At 38.5% G+C, this 14,444-nt stretch overlaps 1 protein-coding gene across 1 annotated transcript in view; it reads right to left on the bottom strand.

Moving 5' to 3' along the window:
* The window catches only part of cacna2d3a (calcium channel, voltage-dependent, alpha 2/delta subunit 3a), a 556,823-nt gene that overhangs the window by 305,649 nt on the left and 236,730 nt on the right, over window positions 1-14,444 (bottom strand). Inside the window, 1 exon segment of the mRNA XM_052017619.1 lies at window positions 3,032-3,163. Within this exon segment, the coding sequence (XP_051873579.1) occupies window positions 3,032-3,163 (132 nt within the window).

The following is a 14,444-nucleotide window of genomic DNA, read 5'->3' as shown; positions in this document are numbered from 1 at the left end:
GTGTTAAGATTATGTACAATGTATAAAGTGAAGCTACGTGAGCAAAAGTACCAGCTGTTACTCAAGTAGAAGTATGTGTTTCAAACTGCAAGTTATGAACCTTGGAATTGAAATGATTCTTAGAAAGAATGTTTGTGTATTAGCAAGTCCTGTAATAAAAAAAAGTTAATTTAATACTGGTTATCAACAGGATAAGCTTCAATCAAATTTGCATACGCTTTGATCCCGAGGATTTAACAAAACCATCATAAGGGAACAATGTGTATAGACAAAAACTGAAGACAATGCACATAAGCTTGCTGACATGCAAGGAGCCCTTGGCACAAAGTCAAGCTGTAGTCAGGTAGTTTCTGATGAGCAAAACAGGAGGTTAATGATGCTCAATACCCTGATTGGATGATTGAGACATTCATGTATGCCTTTTGAATGTTATCAGCACAGTAAATGTTCCAAAATACAGCCCATGAAGAAATAGATCAGGAAGACCTAGCCGGAGCAAAGGTGATTTTCGATGATATTATGTTGTTTAGTGTCATAGAAAAATGCATACTATATGACATAAAACTTAAGAGCACTACCAAGTATGTTGGTTATTGAGGATCAATGAACTGAATTACATTTGCAAGGCATTTGGTGTGGACAACAACCATTGACAGTCTTCAGCCAGATTCTAACAAGGCAGCAACTGAGGTCTGAGACCTCCTGAGAAAGAGAAAACTGAACTTGTTATGGTTAGGTGTATGTTGAGCTTTTTTAATGGAGTTTGCCTCCAAGAGTAATGCAGGTGATGGAGCATATTCAATTGAATCATAAAGTGGGAGAAAAAGCAAAATATCTCATGTTCTGGAATAAAACAAAAATGCTGGAACATAAAGCATTAGGCAGTGAGTGGAGGGTATGGGATTTGGTTAACATTTTGATGAAATATAAAACGTGAACCCAACTTCCTCTTTCTACAGATGCTGCCTGCTTTGCGTTTCTTGATCGAAATGGAAATGATTACAAATACATTCCAATTCGGATTAAGCTTTTGAAGAAAACTGCAATTGATCACAAAATTTCCAGATCAACTAATGTTTGCACCACAGCAAAGTTAGGGCCGATCCTTTAGGCTGGCAGTTGGCTTATAACTCTACGTACTGAAAGAACACAAAGAATTAAAGCCATTTTCTATAGTGAATGCAGAAAATTCTACATATATGGTGTTAAGTTGCAAAAAACCACAACTTGAGAGGATCACATAGGAATAAAAGCATTGAATGCATCACTGTGGTTCAGAATATTCCAATTATTGCCCACTCCTAATTGTCCCAGAACTGAGGAAGCAGTGAAGAATCAACCACACTGGTCCATCTGGAGTCATATACAGGCCAGATTAAGCAAGGACAGCAGATTGAAAGGCATTAGTGAACCAGATGGAGTTTTACAGCAATCCAGTAGTTTGATGGATATTATGGAGACCAAATTTCCTCTTAATAAATTACTTGAATTAAAATTCCCAGCTCCAATTCAAACTGACATATCTGGATCAATAGTCCAAAACTCTAGCTGCTAGTTGAATAACTTAATGATCACGCTAACATACTACTCAGTGAAAGGGCTGTGGAGATGTCCTATACATACCAGCAAAAGAAATCACAAAGCAGATTCCTGTTGTAATGATTCAGTGAATGGAGATATTCTGATAGAATGGGGCTTCTGTTCACTGCTCTGACATTGATAGAATCCAGGCCTAGGTACATTGGTCAAGGTTAATCTAGTTTGTAAATGTGCTTTTGTCAAGATTCCAGCCATCAGAGAGACTACCATCGATGGGACACAAAATGATGCAATGGTACCACAGGAAGGTAGGAAAAGAAGCTCCTACACGCACAATCAAACAATTAGGAAAACCCAGAGCTATTCATTCCAATTTCTAAAGCCTAATGTCAACTTCCACTCTGCAGTTCCAGAAAGTGGTGGTCAATAGGGTAGGTATTGAGGAACCTACAGAGTGAGGTTTGTCTCATTTGTATGCAATGAGTGGGAAGCAAATATGGTTACATCTTAACATAAGTCTATTATGACCCAATAAGGCACTCAGTTGTATAATAGTGCTAACAAGATCATGGAAAACTCTAACAAACATTATTGTGGTGTACATTTCCCTTGTGGATAGTGCTCTATTTCTAATTGATCCAGAGTGAGCAGTACTTTCACTGTTGTTTTAGTGCAGTGTACAACATGAGTAACATTGAATGAAACTTTGTATTCCCTAATAATGAATGAGATACATCTCCTGCTTATGTATACATGACGGAATACCGGAATTTAACCACTCACTTATCTTGAAGTAAATCTTTTAATTCGGTAAATCTTTGAATTCATAATGGAAGAAGACTTCATCTTATGTGCTACTGCATGTCTAGTGCTGAACATCATATTATTGGTCACTAAAATAAGAGCATACCCTGCCTACACTGTTGGACTATATCCCCACTCCACTGCCTGGATAGTGAAGCCCTAGAGAACCATTCAGTTCTGTCGATGTCTACATGCTGCAGGTAAATGGGAATTTACAAGCTTTGGTTTGTAACCTTTTCATACCTTGTGATCTGAGTAATAAGCTTTCCCATACAACATGGTATTTACAAGGTAAGTAGCTCCCAGTCATGTGGTTTGGAAACAACTTGTGAAAAGATGCCAGGGAATATTTAAGCAAGTGTTTTCTAAAACTAAAGTCCCCCATAGAATAATTACAGCACAATTCAGGCCTTTTGGCCCACAAAGCTGTGCTGAACATGTCCCTACCCTATAGGAGAAGAGTTTTGGGTGAGAAGGAATTGGGTGGAGGGGTAAGGGAGAGGGATAGGTGATTTTGATGGCTGGGTAACTTAAACATAGCTGCAACACACAGACTGGATTTTACAGTAACTTTTCTGGAATTTGGAAATGCACAGGTCTCTCCTTTTAAGTTCAAACAGTGAAGTTAAATGCAGTTATTATTCCACATAGCTGTTTAGACAGGGTAATGTGTAATTTCTTTTCATACCTGGATACTGTCTGAAAAATCCATTGGCACTCCCAAAATATTGCCATATTAGAGAAGGGTCACGTTCAAAATTGTCAACAAAAACTTTGTTTAAAGCTTCAGACCAGGAAACTCCATTTACGATAGCGGGATCTGTAAAGTAACAACAAAAACTTCTGTACAAAAAGTGAAATTCGCCACAATGTTCACACCTACACAAGAAGAGTTTCCAATTTCAGCTATGAATCTGGAGGGAATGTGAATGAAATTACTTAAGGTTAAAGTAGGAACTGGATGGTGAATGACTGGAATCAAGAAAAGAACTGTATGTAGGACCCCTGTCAAGCTTTCTCAGATGTTCAAAAGTACACCTTAGTGAGCAATAGTACCAGATTTGAATAATTTAAAAAGGAACTAAAAAAGCAAAAATTAAAATACTTATTTCCCAAGATGTTAGAGCTGAGGGAGGCAGGCAAATAAAGAGTATAAAAGAGCATTGTCATGCAGACAATATAGTCTCAAGTTTAGTGCTAGATCTATGCTGAGACAATCAGATCTTAGCTGGTTAATACAGTAATTAACTTCCTTTTCCCCAGGTAATGTTAAGGCAAAATAGTTCAGATCTTCTGTTCACCTGTTGAAACCAAGTCTGAATATTGGGTTAGGTCAGAATCGGACTACAGATGAATAATATGAACATTACAGTAGCAACTACATTTCAGAAGTCTTTTCATTGACTACAAGGCACATCGGGTGTCTGAGATTTTAAAAGCCACTGTTTAAATGCAGTCTTTCCTGTCTTTTTTAATCAAATTCATAAATAGGGTTCACTCAACTGTGGTACTGCAGGGTGTTTGGAATCTATTCTTCCATGATAGATTACAGCACTGAAAACTGGTGGCAACAGAGGGGGAAAAAAAAGGACTATTGAGCTGAGAGATTGTGTACAATTAGCTGTAGCTATAAAAGATAAATGGATCAATTCAAACTGTACTATTGACCCCTGATTCCACATGAGCTTTCACATTCAACAAATGATGGCACTATGTTTGTCATTCAACCATTCTTTGATCAAATCCCTGTTAAGTGAAAAATCCAGTAGCAAAGCATTAATAAACCTTACAGCATTGATGCAATACACTCCATCATCTTACAGTAGTCACTAGGGTACCGTGAAACAATAAATAGAATACTGTGTACTTGGGTCTCCCTACCTAAGGAGGGATATACTTAGGATGGAAGAAATTCAATGAAGGTTGACCAGATTGATTCCTGGAATGGAGGGATTGTATTAGAAGAAATTTCTTCACCTGGAGGGTTGCAAGTCTTTGGAATTTTTTACTTGAGAGGGCTGAGGCTCATTCTCCAAATATATTCAAGACTGAATTTAACAGATTTTTGGATATTAAAGGAATGAAGGGATATGAGGTTATTTCAGGGAAGTAGTGTAGAAGTACAGCCAGGATGTAATTGAACAGAAGCGGGCATGAGGAGCTGAATGGCCTACACCTGCTTCTATTTTGTTTAAGGTTCTTTTGTTCCTATATCTGTGGAGAATATACTGCAGTGTCAAAAACAATAAACGTGTATTTGTGCAGCAAGCCAATAAAGAGAATTGGTCCTCATTATCAGGATCTTGCAGCAAAATATGCAATCTGGGCGCTCTGCCAAAGAAAGACAGAATTTTTTGAACATTTCCTAATTCAGCCTATTATCCCCATCCTTTACAGGAACAGAGCTGATGCTGAAGTTTTATATCACATTCACAGTCTTATATGCAATTGCACTCCCCTTTATCTAATATTCTCAAAATGGGGAGTAAAAATAAAGTCAAGAGCCAAGTTAATCAGTAAATAAGTATCATTCCACAGAGTTGATTGCCTATAATTTTAATGATCATTACTTAACTTAATAAACCAAAAAACTATTAAATTTGTACTGGAACTTCAATTTTTAAACAAATCATTTTCTGTCCATAGTTATGTGACTAAGATCTGATATGTGCATTGAAGCATTAAATTGGATTTGTTTGCTAGAGATACTCTATGTCCTAAAATTCAGCTAGTGCTCAATTTGGGGGAAGGGCTAACATTTATTTCAGGAACCCTTTTGACAAAACTAAGCACTGATAAAACATTCAAATTAAGGTTGAATCTGTTTGCCTCTTGCCCATTTTGCTAATATTTTTTGAGCAGTTTTGTTTAAACTATTTTAAATACTGAAGACATGGTCTGAACTGCCCTGCAGCATAACAGTGTTAATATGGATTTCAATTATGTGGTAAAAAGAACAAAACAAAATGAAATGCAAGACAAACCTAAAAACAAACTTAAGTAAAATAACAATTAATTTAAGGGAGAAGAGCAAGTAATGCGACTGTTGAAGGAAAAGAAGCAAAAAAAGAAGTCAAATCAAATGGAAAGGCATTAGCATACTTGATAAGTGACTGCAAGTTCCAACAAGTTCCCATGTTAGCAATAAAAGTAAAAGTATGTACAATGCTGCACAACCTCAGGATAACCGAAAAGCTTTACAGTCAATGAGTTATTTTTGAATTTAAGTTTACTCTCTAATGTAGGGAACACAATTCTGTGCTCGGCAGGGCCCAGAAACAATAGAATCATTACCAGAGTATCAGCTGTGCCAATGTTGGTTGAGGTATAAATATTTCCCAGACCACCCAGGAGAACTTCCCTACTTTTCTTTGAGCAATCCTGTGGGATCATTTACATCCAATTAACAGGTTAAATGGAGTCTTGGTTTAACATTTCAGAAGAAGGATGATTGCTCCAACAGTGCAGTATACTTTCAAAGCAGACACTTAATTCTCTGGAGTGGGGCTTTAACTCACAACCCTCTGCTTCAGAGGCTAGGGTCCTATCACTAAATTGGAACAACACCAAGTTGATCTGCCCATAATGATGCCCAGGAAAAAAGTTTAAATCTGATATGAAATATTTTGTGTTCTTCCTGTTTACTGAGCATCATTCAAAATTACAAGAAGACTCTGAGTCATTATGACACCAATCTGAAGACAACAGATGCAAGCCTACAATTTTGTGTTGATGGCAAATAGGTTGGGGGGGGGGAAGAGGGGAACTTAGGGTAGGAAGTAATTTTAAAGTTGCCCCTAGTTTTTCCTTGAAAGTGAAAAAAAGGCAAAGATAACAGTTATAATTAAAATTTTTGAAAAAACACAATATAATAGAAACCATCACCAATAAGTGAGCAATGTAGAATTTTATGAATGTAAGGAGCCTCGGGGTATCTTGAAAAATATACTGTTACATTCCCTGTCATATTGTTCACCAGAAAGTACAAATAGAACTCTCATCTCAACACCCACTTTTTCTAGTAACTAAGGAACATGGCACACAATAGGAACATACAGCACCAGAAGGAGGCATTTACAGACCCCTCAGACAAAAATCATATTGGTCTTTCTGGAGGCACAAGCACAATTATTGTTCATTGTAGCATGCTGCCTCCAAAGATAGTTGCTAGGATACAACTGCAATATGAAAATATGAATAAGTAACATCCAGCAATATGTTGACCACAATAGACAGAAGTATTGGTTTATTTATATTATTAAAAATGGTTAAATGTGTGATATGTCATTAAGCACTTCTCAAGTATAAATTGCTACTTTCATGCAAAGCCAATACACCATGTTTACCATCAGTGCATATATCTTCTGTGAAATGTACAACTGGTTCCATCTGGCTCTAACTTACTCCAGTTACATCAGCAGTGTTAACAAAAGCCTTTGATTAAATATGCTGCAAATATATTGTAAAAGGCCTGCTTTATTAAATATAAATGTCAAAAGAACTGAAGAGCACAACTTTGATAAAATGTAGCTTTGAAGGCACTATTGTTTTAAACATATTTCAATATGTTGACTGGCATCCTAGAGCATGCTGTTTTCATCATGATGCTATCATTGTTTCATCCTCAATTATTCTTTTGATTTCCTGCAACATGGTATAATCAAGGCACTGCCTTACAGCTAGGATAGAGAAAAATGCTGGCCATAATGCCAGAGAATTTACATCATTTGGAAAGTATTGTAAACCATGGCTTTAAAGCTGTTAATTAAATGTCCAGTTGAGTCCTTTAATATGGTTTCCTTAATTATTTTCAATTATTTCAGTCTTTGTGAATACATCTTAAATGTCCATCAGGACTACTTCAAAACAGCTCAAAAGTCTTTGACAGCAGTGAGCCATTAAAAGCCATTAGAAGATTAGGGCTTTCTGAAGGCAGAAGATCAGGATACAAGGTCTGAGGACTAGTCACTACTCGGAGCCTGGTCTGTCTCTTGAGCCTGGCTGGCCCTGCATCCAGAAAACATACCAATAAGCAGGTACGAGCTGCGGGCAGCAGGACAGCCTACTATTCTCAAGGGTTAAAGCATAATGGATCCAAAAGTCTATGATATGTAATAGGCTGGGACTGTATGTGTCGTAACATAGCACTTCCCCAGTTTCCGCCATCTCATTTCACACAGAGTGTTATGAGCCCTCATGCTGAGGGCTATGGCCAGGACTTGGGACTCAGACCACAAGATCCCTTACCTCTGGAGCACTGTGAAAAAGTGTAGAATGACACTGTCCAATGGAAATAGTTAAAAAATCTGAAGATTATTTTTCTGACTGATGTCAGAGGGAGGTTTTTCACCCAGAGAGTGGTTGGTGTATAGAATGCGCTGCCTGGGGTGGTGGTGAAGGCTGATACATTGGTCAAGTTCAAGAGATTGTTAGATAGGCATATGGAGGAATTTAAGATAGAGGGATATGTGGGAGGAAGGGGTTAGATAGTCTTAGGTATGGTTTGAAGGGCTGCACAACATGGTGGGCTAAAGGGCCTGTATAGTGCTGTATTGTTCTATGGTTCTATGACTGGTTATAAGCCCAAAGAGACAAAACTGATATCCTGTCAGAGAGCTGACAGCACATCCATGTTTCCACCCTACCCCCCACCAACACCCAGTGTTGGGTACCACATACCTGAATTCAAGGTTCTATTGACACGAGTAAAATGCACCCCTAAGTGGAGTGATTGCCTGCTCCTAGAATATTCAACACTTAGGCAATCTCTTTTTGATTCCAGATATTTTGATAAGAGAAGGACCAAGAGTTCTGGCAATCTATGCTTGGTCTCTTAGTCTCCTATGAGTCGCAGAATCGTGTGCAAACATGGAAACAGACTATTTGGCCCACCATGTCCATGCCAACAGTGAGCCCCCATCTGTATTAGTTCCATCTTCCAGCAGTTGACCCATAGCCTCTATACCTAGGCAATTGAAGTGCTTGTCCAGACACTTCTTAAATGCTGTCAGCATTTTCTGCTTCTACCATTATCTCCAGCAGTGCATTCCATGTACTCACCACTACTCCGGGTGAAAAAAGGTCTCCCTAAGATTCCCTCTTACCCAAACCCTAAATCATATGTCCTTAAGTTTTATTCACATCTGATAGGGGAAAAGGTTTCTTGCAGTCAACCCTATCTAGATATCCCTCATAATTTTATATACCTCAATCATGTCTCTTCTGCTCCAGAGAAACCAAACCTAGCCTCTCCAGTCTCCTCCTCATAATTAAAATGCAACATCCGAGGCAACATCCTAGTGAATCTCCTCTGCACCTTCTCCAGCTCTTTCTTTGTGGTTTACAGAAACTGCACGCAGTATTCCAGTTGAGGTTTGACCAATGTTTTATAAAAGTTGGGGCATGACCTTCCTACTATATATTCATTGCCCCAAAGAATGAAGGCCAGTATCTCATATGCCTTCTTGACCGCATGATGTATTTGCACTGCCACCTTCAAGGATCTTTGAAACTTGCACATCAAGATTCCTCTGTTCCTCAATATTCCCTAGGACATTATCATTCCTGGTGTATATCCTCCATCTCATTAGTACTCCAAAAAGTGCATCACCTCACATTTATCAGGATTAACTCCATCTGCCATTTATCAGGACCATTTCACCAACATAGCAATGTCACCCTGTAGCCTGAAACCACCCTCCAGTGCTGTCCAACAACTCTACTTGCATGTAATTTGCAAACTTACTGATTATCCCTTCGACACCCAACATCCAAATCATCACATATATCACAAGTAGCAAGGGACCCAGCACTGAATACAGGAGAAAATCCTTGTATATCAATGGTGAGATACCAGTACACTCAAATTGGCCTTTGGACTTCATGACCAGCAATATGTAATTGCCAGCCAAAATGGTTATGAAGATCAGGTCATTCCCAGTGTCAGAATCTTAGTGAAGATTGGTGATAATGATGACAACAGGATCAAGGGATGGGGGAACCAGAGAGCAGGGCACGTATAGGCTGGTTTTATGAAGTACACTACCTCCATATGCCTTAGGACAAATGAACTATGCAGTATTATTTGCATAAACCTTAAAACTAATCCTAACACTGCAACAAAATGTACCTGGCCAATCATTCATTCCAGCAAGGATCTTTGGCCATTTTAGTGCACAAAGAATGGGCACTATCTAGCCAGATTCAGGCACTTTGTGTCTTACATTAGATTTTATTGCAGTTAAATTTAGCAAGTAGAAATACTGGTCAATGTTTTACCATATGATTCTCTTGCAATGATAGTTACATCATTTTTTTTTCTGAGTTGCTTTGAAATACCATCAAAAGTTCCATTCAGAGTGAGTGGCGACATTCTATCAACCACCTATTTTCATAAAATATGAAATGTGTGAAAATTATGTGGTTGCTCAAGGAACTAATTCCTTACATTAATTATTTGTATGGCCAAATATATTCAACTTAATAGTAAAATTAAATCACACTGTCATTATATAAATTTTATTCGCATAATTATCAGTATAAAATAAGTTGTGATGCTGAAGCTATGAAATTTTCACAGCAATTAAAATATTCTGTTGCTTCCAGAGCTCAATCTCACCTAATCTGCATTTGACGACACTTGAATATGAGTCACAATTATTTATAGATTAGGCAAAAGGAATTTTCCAATTTATTCCAATTTAGCAGCTAAGGAAGCTATGAATATCATTTGGTCAAAAAAAAACAACTTAAGTGCTGTCAAGGCAGGAGTATCCAGTTTGGAAACACTTTTATCTAATAACTTCATTCTTATACAATTCAAAGAACTGGCACTCCAAAGCAACTTTCTGACACTTCACAAAATTGAACTTCTATTCTATTTTCCTCAATATTGTTATTTAACCTTGAAAATAAATTTGACCCCACTGATATTTGGAATGCAATACAAATACTTCGGCAAGCCACTGGGGCGGGCAGGAAATGGGACAACCCAATCCTATGCAGGAGAGTCAGAAACTGTGATGGGTATCTATGGCTGGATTCTCCAGCTCATGTTTCTGCTAAGAGCATTATGTAAGCTTTGTAACTGGGCCAGTAAAAAAAGCTCCAAAATGCCTGAGAGAGGTGGGCTGTTCTGTCGCAGCGAGATTTCTCTGGAGCTTTTTTTATGCTGCACCACAGCAGCATGGCAACAGTTTAACTTTCCAGACCTTCACTGAGGACGAGGCATCAGACCTGTCGAGGCACGTTTACATTATCAGCAACCAGTCTGGTTATATTAATGACCCTGCCCTCACAATTTGGAAGGGAGACCATATGTGGCTTCATGGGTAATTGGGAGTTCCTAATGTCACACTTGTCAACACAGCAGATTTGGTGGAATTCTGACAGTTGTTAAAAGGGTTTTCCCTTCTCTATTGCCATTTTGCACTGTTGCCCAAAACGAATTTTACGCCTGTGTGTACTGTTGCAAATTCATTTCCAAAATTCCTCTCAAATACAAAAACCAAAACACAGACATAGTTAGAATTCTGGAATTCATGAGGGTCAAATTCAACCTGGGAAGAAGTTTAATAGGAGACTGTGCTTAAAAGCTCACAATAGCCCTTTTCAAACTTCTTTTCCCAACAAAGTTGAACTTGCACGTTGAAGATGCCATCTGTACATATTATGAGAACCAAACCACAATCGTTCCACATTAATGGATGTATTTCTAATATAATCAAGATAAACAATTTCCTAAATTTGTAATTTGCTGTAATTGCCATTAAATGAGCTGCATCTGCAGGAACTGAAAATGAAAGAGAAATTTTTGTTCTACCTCTTAGCTCAAAAGTCACTTTCTGGCAAATCAGTCAATCAGTATTGACAGTTCATTTTGTTTCATAGACAAATAGCACTTCCTAATCTTATGAGTTTCTCTTCAGGGAGCATTTTTCAGTACGTTACTTGCAATATATTCTGCCACATAGCAGTTACTAACCTTGGATTATAGAAAGAGACAGCTCTTTCTAATGTTAAAGTTAAAACATGACTAGTAAATCAGTGATCCTTAAAATGTGAACAACTCTTTAAGAATTTTGCAGAATTGATATACTAAACCAAATATATACAAAGTGGATTTTTTTATTGATAAGACATAGAGTTCTGCATTGTAAATTGAGAAGTGTGATGTATAAATCAATATATAATTATGCTAAAAACCAAGAACTAGTCCATTATTTGAAACTTGTGACTTGTAAATGTTTCTGCACAAGTTAAATTTTAATCCCTGATATGATAAAAATGATTGCTAATTCAAACAAATGTAAATACTTTTGATATTCATGATTCTCCAGGCCTTACTCCAGACAAAACCATTTTTAATGCTGAAAAAGTCATAAAAACCATAGAGAAATTGCCATTTGTCAATGTTTAAATTATTTTTCAAAAGCTACATCTGTCACTGGAAGATGTATCACAAAGTGATTTTCAGCCTTGCCCTGCCAGTCTCTACATTTCACCCCTAGTCCTGCCAAAGCACAGACTACCCCCCACTGTGCTATTTAATGAGGGGTTTTCTCTTTCTGGCACTGTACTTGTCTGGCTGTTAGGGTTCTCTCTGTCTCTGTCTGCCTGTCTCTCTCTCTCTCTCTCTCTCTGGCAAAGATCCAGCTCTCCAACATATAGAAGCAAAATTCAGCAGCCCTTGAAAATGGGTGCAAGGATTATGGTAGGTAATTTTCCCATGCCTGTTGTTTCTGACACAGGCAGAAAGCCAACTTTATACTGCCTGCTAATTACAATGATTGCATTGTGCAGCGAGCACTAACTGTGCTATTGAGTGGATGCATACCTCAGCTGCCAATATCCTGAGTGGCCAGAACCATTTAAAGCAAGCCTGCACTAAAAGCCAGCCAGTATCACCAGAAGGGCAAGTGCAATGTGAATGGATCAGAAGATGGAAATCAGCATCATACCTGTATTGATGTGGAAAAAAAAGTAAAATTCAATGCTGGATGGAAGGTCTTGCTGAAGGAAGTGGTAAGGAAGAGTGATGTATTCTAAATACTAGGCCAGAAGGTCTTGCACACAGACTGACAGAAGCAGACAAGAGACAGCCATGGAGATCAGTGTCAGAAATCAAGCCCTGAGTAGGACCTGCTGAACTGCTGCAAAAAGTTCAATAGTCTCTTGCATTAGGTTGCAACGTGGCATGCAGTGCCATAAACTGCACCACAACCCTCAGGCACCTCACCCCCAACTCTCTCAATCAGGACTATAATGTTACTTCACTTTTGCACACAGCTCTATTGCTGGGCTCACACTCACATCTCATAGTTTGCACATCCCTCCACCTATTAAATGTTGATGCTGAATCACCCAGATGCATTGTGTCACTCAGTAATACCCTTCTCTCTCTCTTGCGGGATGAGAAGCAGCAGCAGCACACTGGGAGGGTACAGATAGGACCCTTTACCCTCACTACTGTGAAGGGAACTGCTCTCTCCATCAGGGGAGCTACCACTGCTGTGCTGGTGGCCAGTGACTAGGCTGAAATGATACAATGACAGTTTCCTCATACCAAATCCTCCTCCCCATCTCCCACATGCCCACAATCTCTTCAATATTCAAATGTTGTAAGCAGGCATGCAAATCTTACTTTCTTCTGCACTCCTAAATACCTAAGCCTTTTGTCCTTTCAAATTGCCAGGAACAATATCCTGTTCATAATTCCAAATAGGGGATAGTGCTGAAGAAGACAACAACTAATTAGAGAAAGACATTATTAAATTTGTAGAACAGGCAAGTAATTGGTAAATGATTTCCAATACAAATAAATGCAAGGTAGTACATTTTGGTATGAAGTATAAAGAGACCATTTCTTACTTGGAAACTAAGACTCTAGTGGAATAGAGGAAGAAAGAAATCTCACAATACAAATCACATAATCACTACATGTTACATCACAGGTTGGCAAGGCTATTAAAAAAATGCAAACCAGGACTTATCACTGGAGGATGGAATTGAAAATTATACTTAACTATGGAAAACATATATTGAGCCTTGGTAAAAGCAAAGAGTTTTGATTGCCATATTCTAAAAAGAATAGAGAGGCATTCAAGAGGGTGCAGAGAAGGTTTACAAGGACAGTACTAGAAATGCCAAGATATAGACATCAGGAAGAAAGAACCAACTGGATCGCATGTTCTCTTGAGAAAAAAGGGCCCAGGGTGGTCTAATAGAGCTCCTTAAAATATGAAAGGTTTTGACAGAGAGGATACAGAGCTAATGTTTTTTACTTATATAAAATAAAACAAAATGCTGGAAACACTCAGAAGATGGAAAGAGAAGCAGAGTTAACATTTCAGGTCAAAGACCTTTCAACAGAATGTTCTTGCTTGTTGGGAAGAGTATAACCAGCATCCATTTATATAAGGCAGTCACCAAGAAATCTACCATGAAACTCAGAAGAAACTCTTTACCTAAAGCGTGTGAGAACATGGAATTCACTACCACATGAAGTTGCTCGTGTATAGTATTGGTGCAGGCAAAACGGGAGAAGCCTCTTTTGGAATGTAAACACAGGTATAGCCTCATTGGAAGGAATGCTGGATTATATTCCCTCTAATGCACTATAACTTGTGTGGGCAGTGGTGAAAGAACAAGTGGAAGAGGAGAAACCAGTTATAAAGAAACTTCATCACTAGATCTCACACTCAAATTCACCAGCTCAGGTATTGATCACAGAGGGGGAAGGGGAAAGCAGGGGCAGCTTCCCAGGGGACAAGGTTGCAGAAGAATTCTCCTGGGTAGCAGTCTGTTGAGTACTTTGATGGGACAAGCTACACAAGGAGCCTGATGGGTGCGCTTGACTAAAATACTTGACCCTCTGCTTGACCTACCAGAATGTCAAGGAGCACCAACTTTGCACAGAATTTTGCACAGAACTGGGAGTCCTTCATTTACAGCACAGGACTGATAGTCAACTCCATTTGCTTACTTATGCATCCAAACATACTAGAATTCCTGATATCCATGTCTCAAGTCTAACTGCTGCCATTATGGATGTGAATCCCAATGTACAAAGAGGATGGCAGGAATTAACAGCAGTTTTGCAT

The sequence above is a fragment of the Pristis pectinata genome, chromosome 6, assembly GCF_009764475.1.
Source record: "Pristis pectinata isolate sPriPec2 chromosome 6, sPriPec2.1.pri, whole genome shotgun sequence".
In the NCBI taxonomy this organism is placed as follows: Eukaryota; Metazoa; Chordata; class Chondrichthyes; order Rhinopristiformes; family Pristidae; genus Pristis; species Pristis pectinata.
The sequence above is the reverse complement of the archived record's forward strand: the minus strand, read 5'-3'. Positions and strand labels throughout refer to the sequence as shown.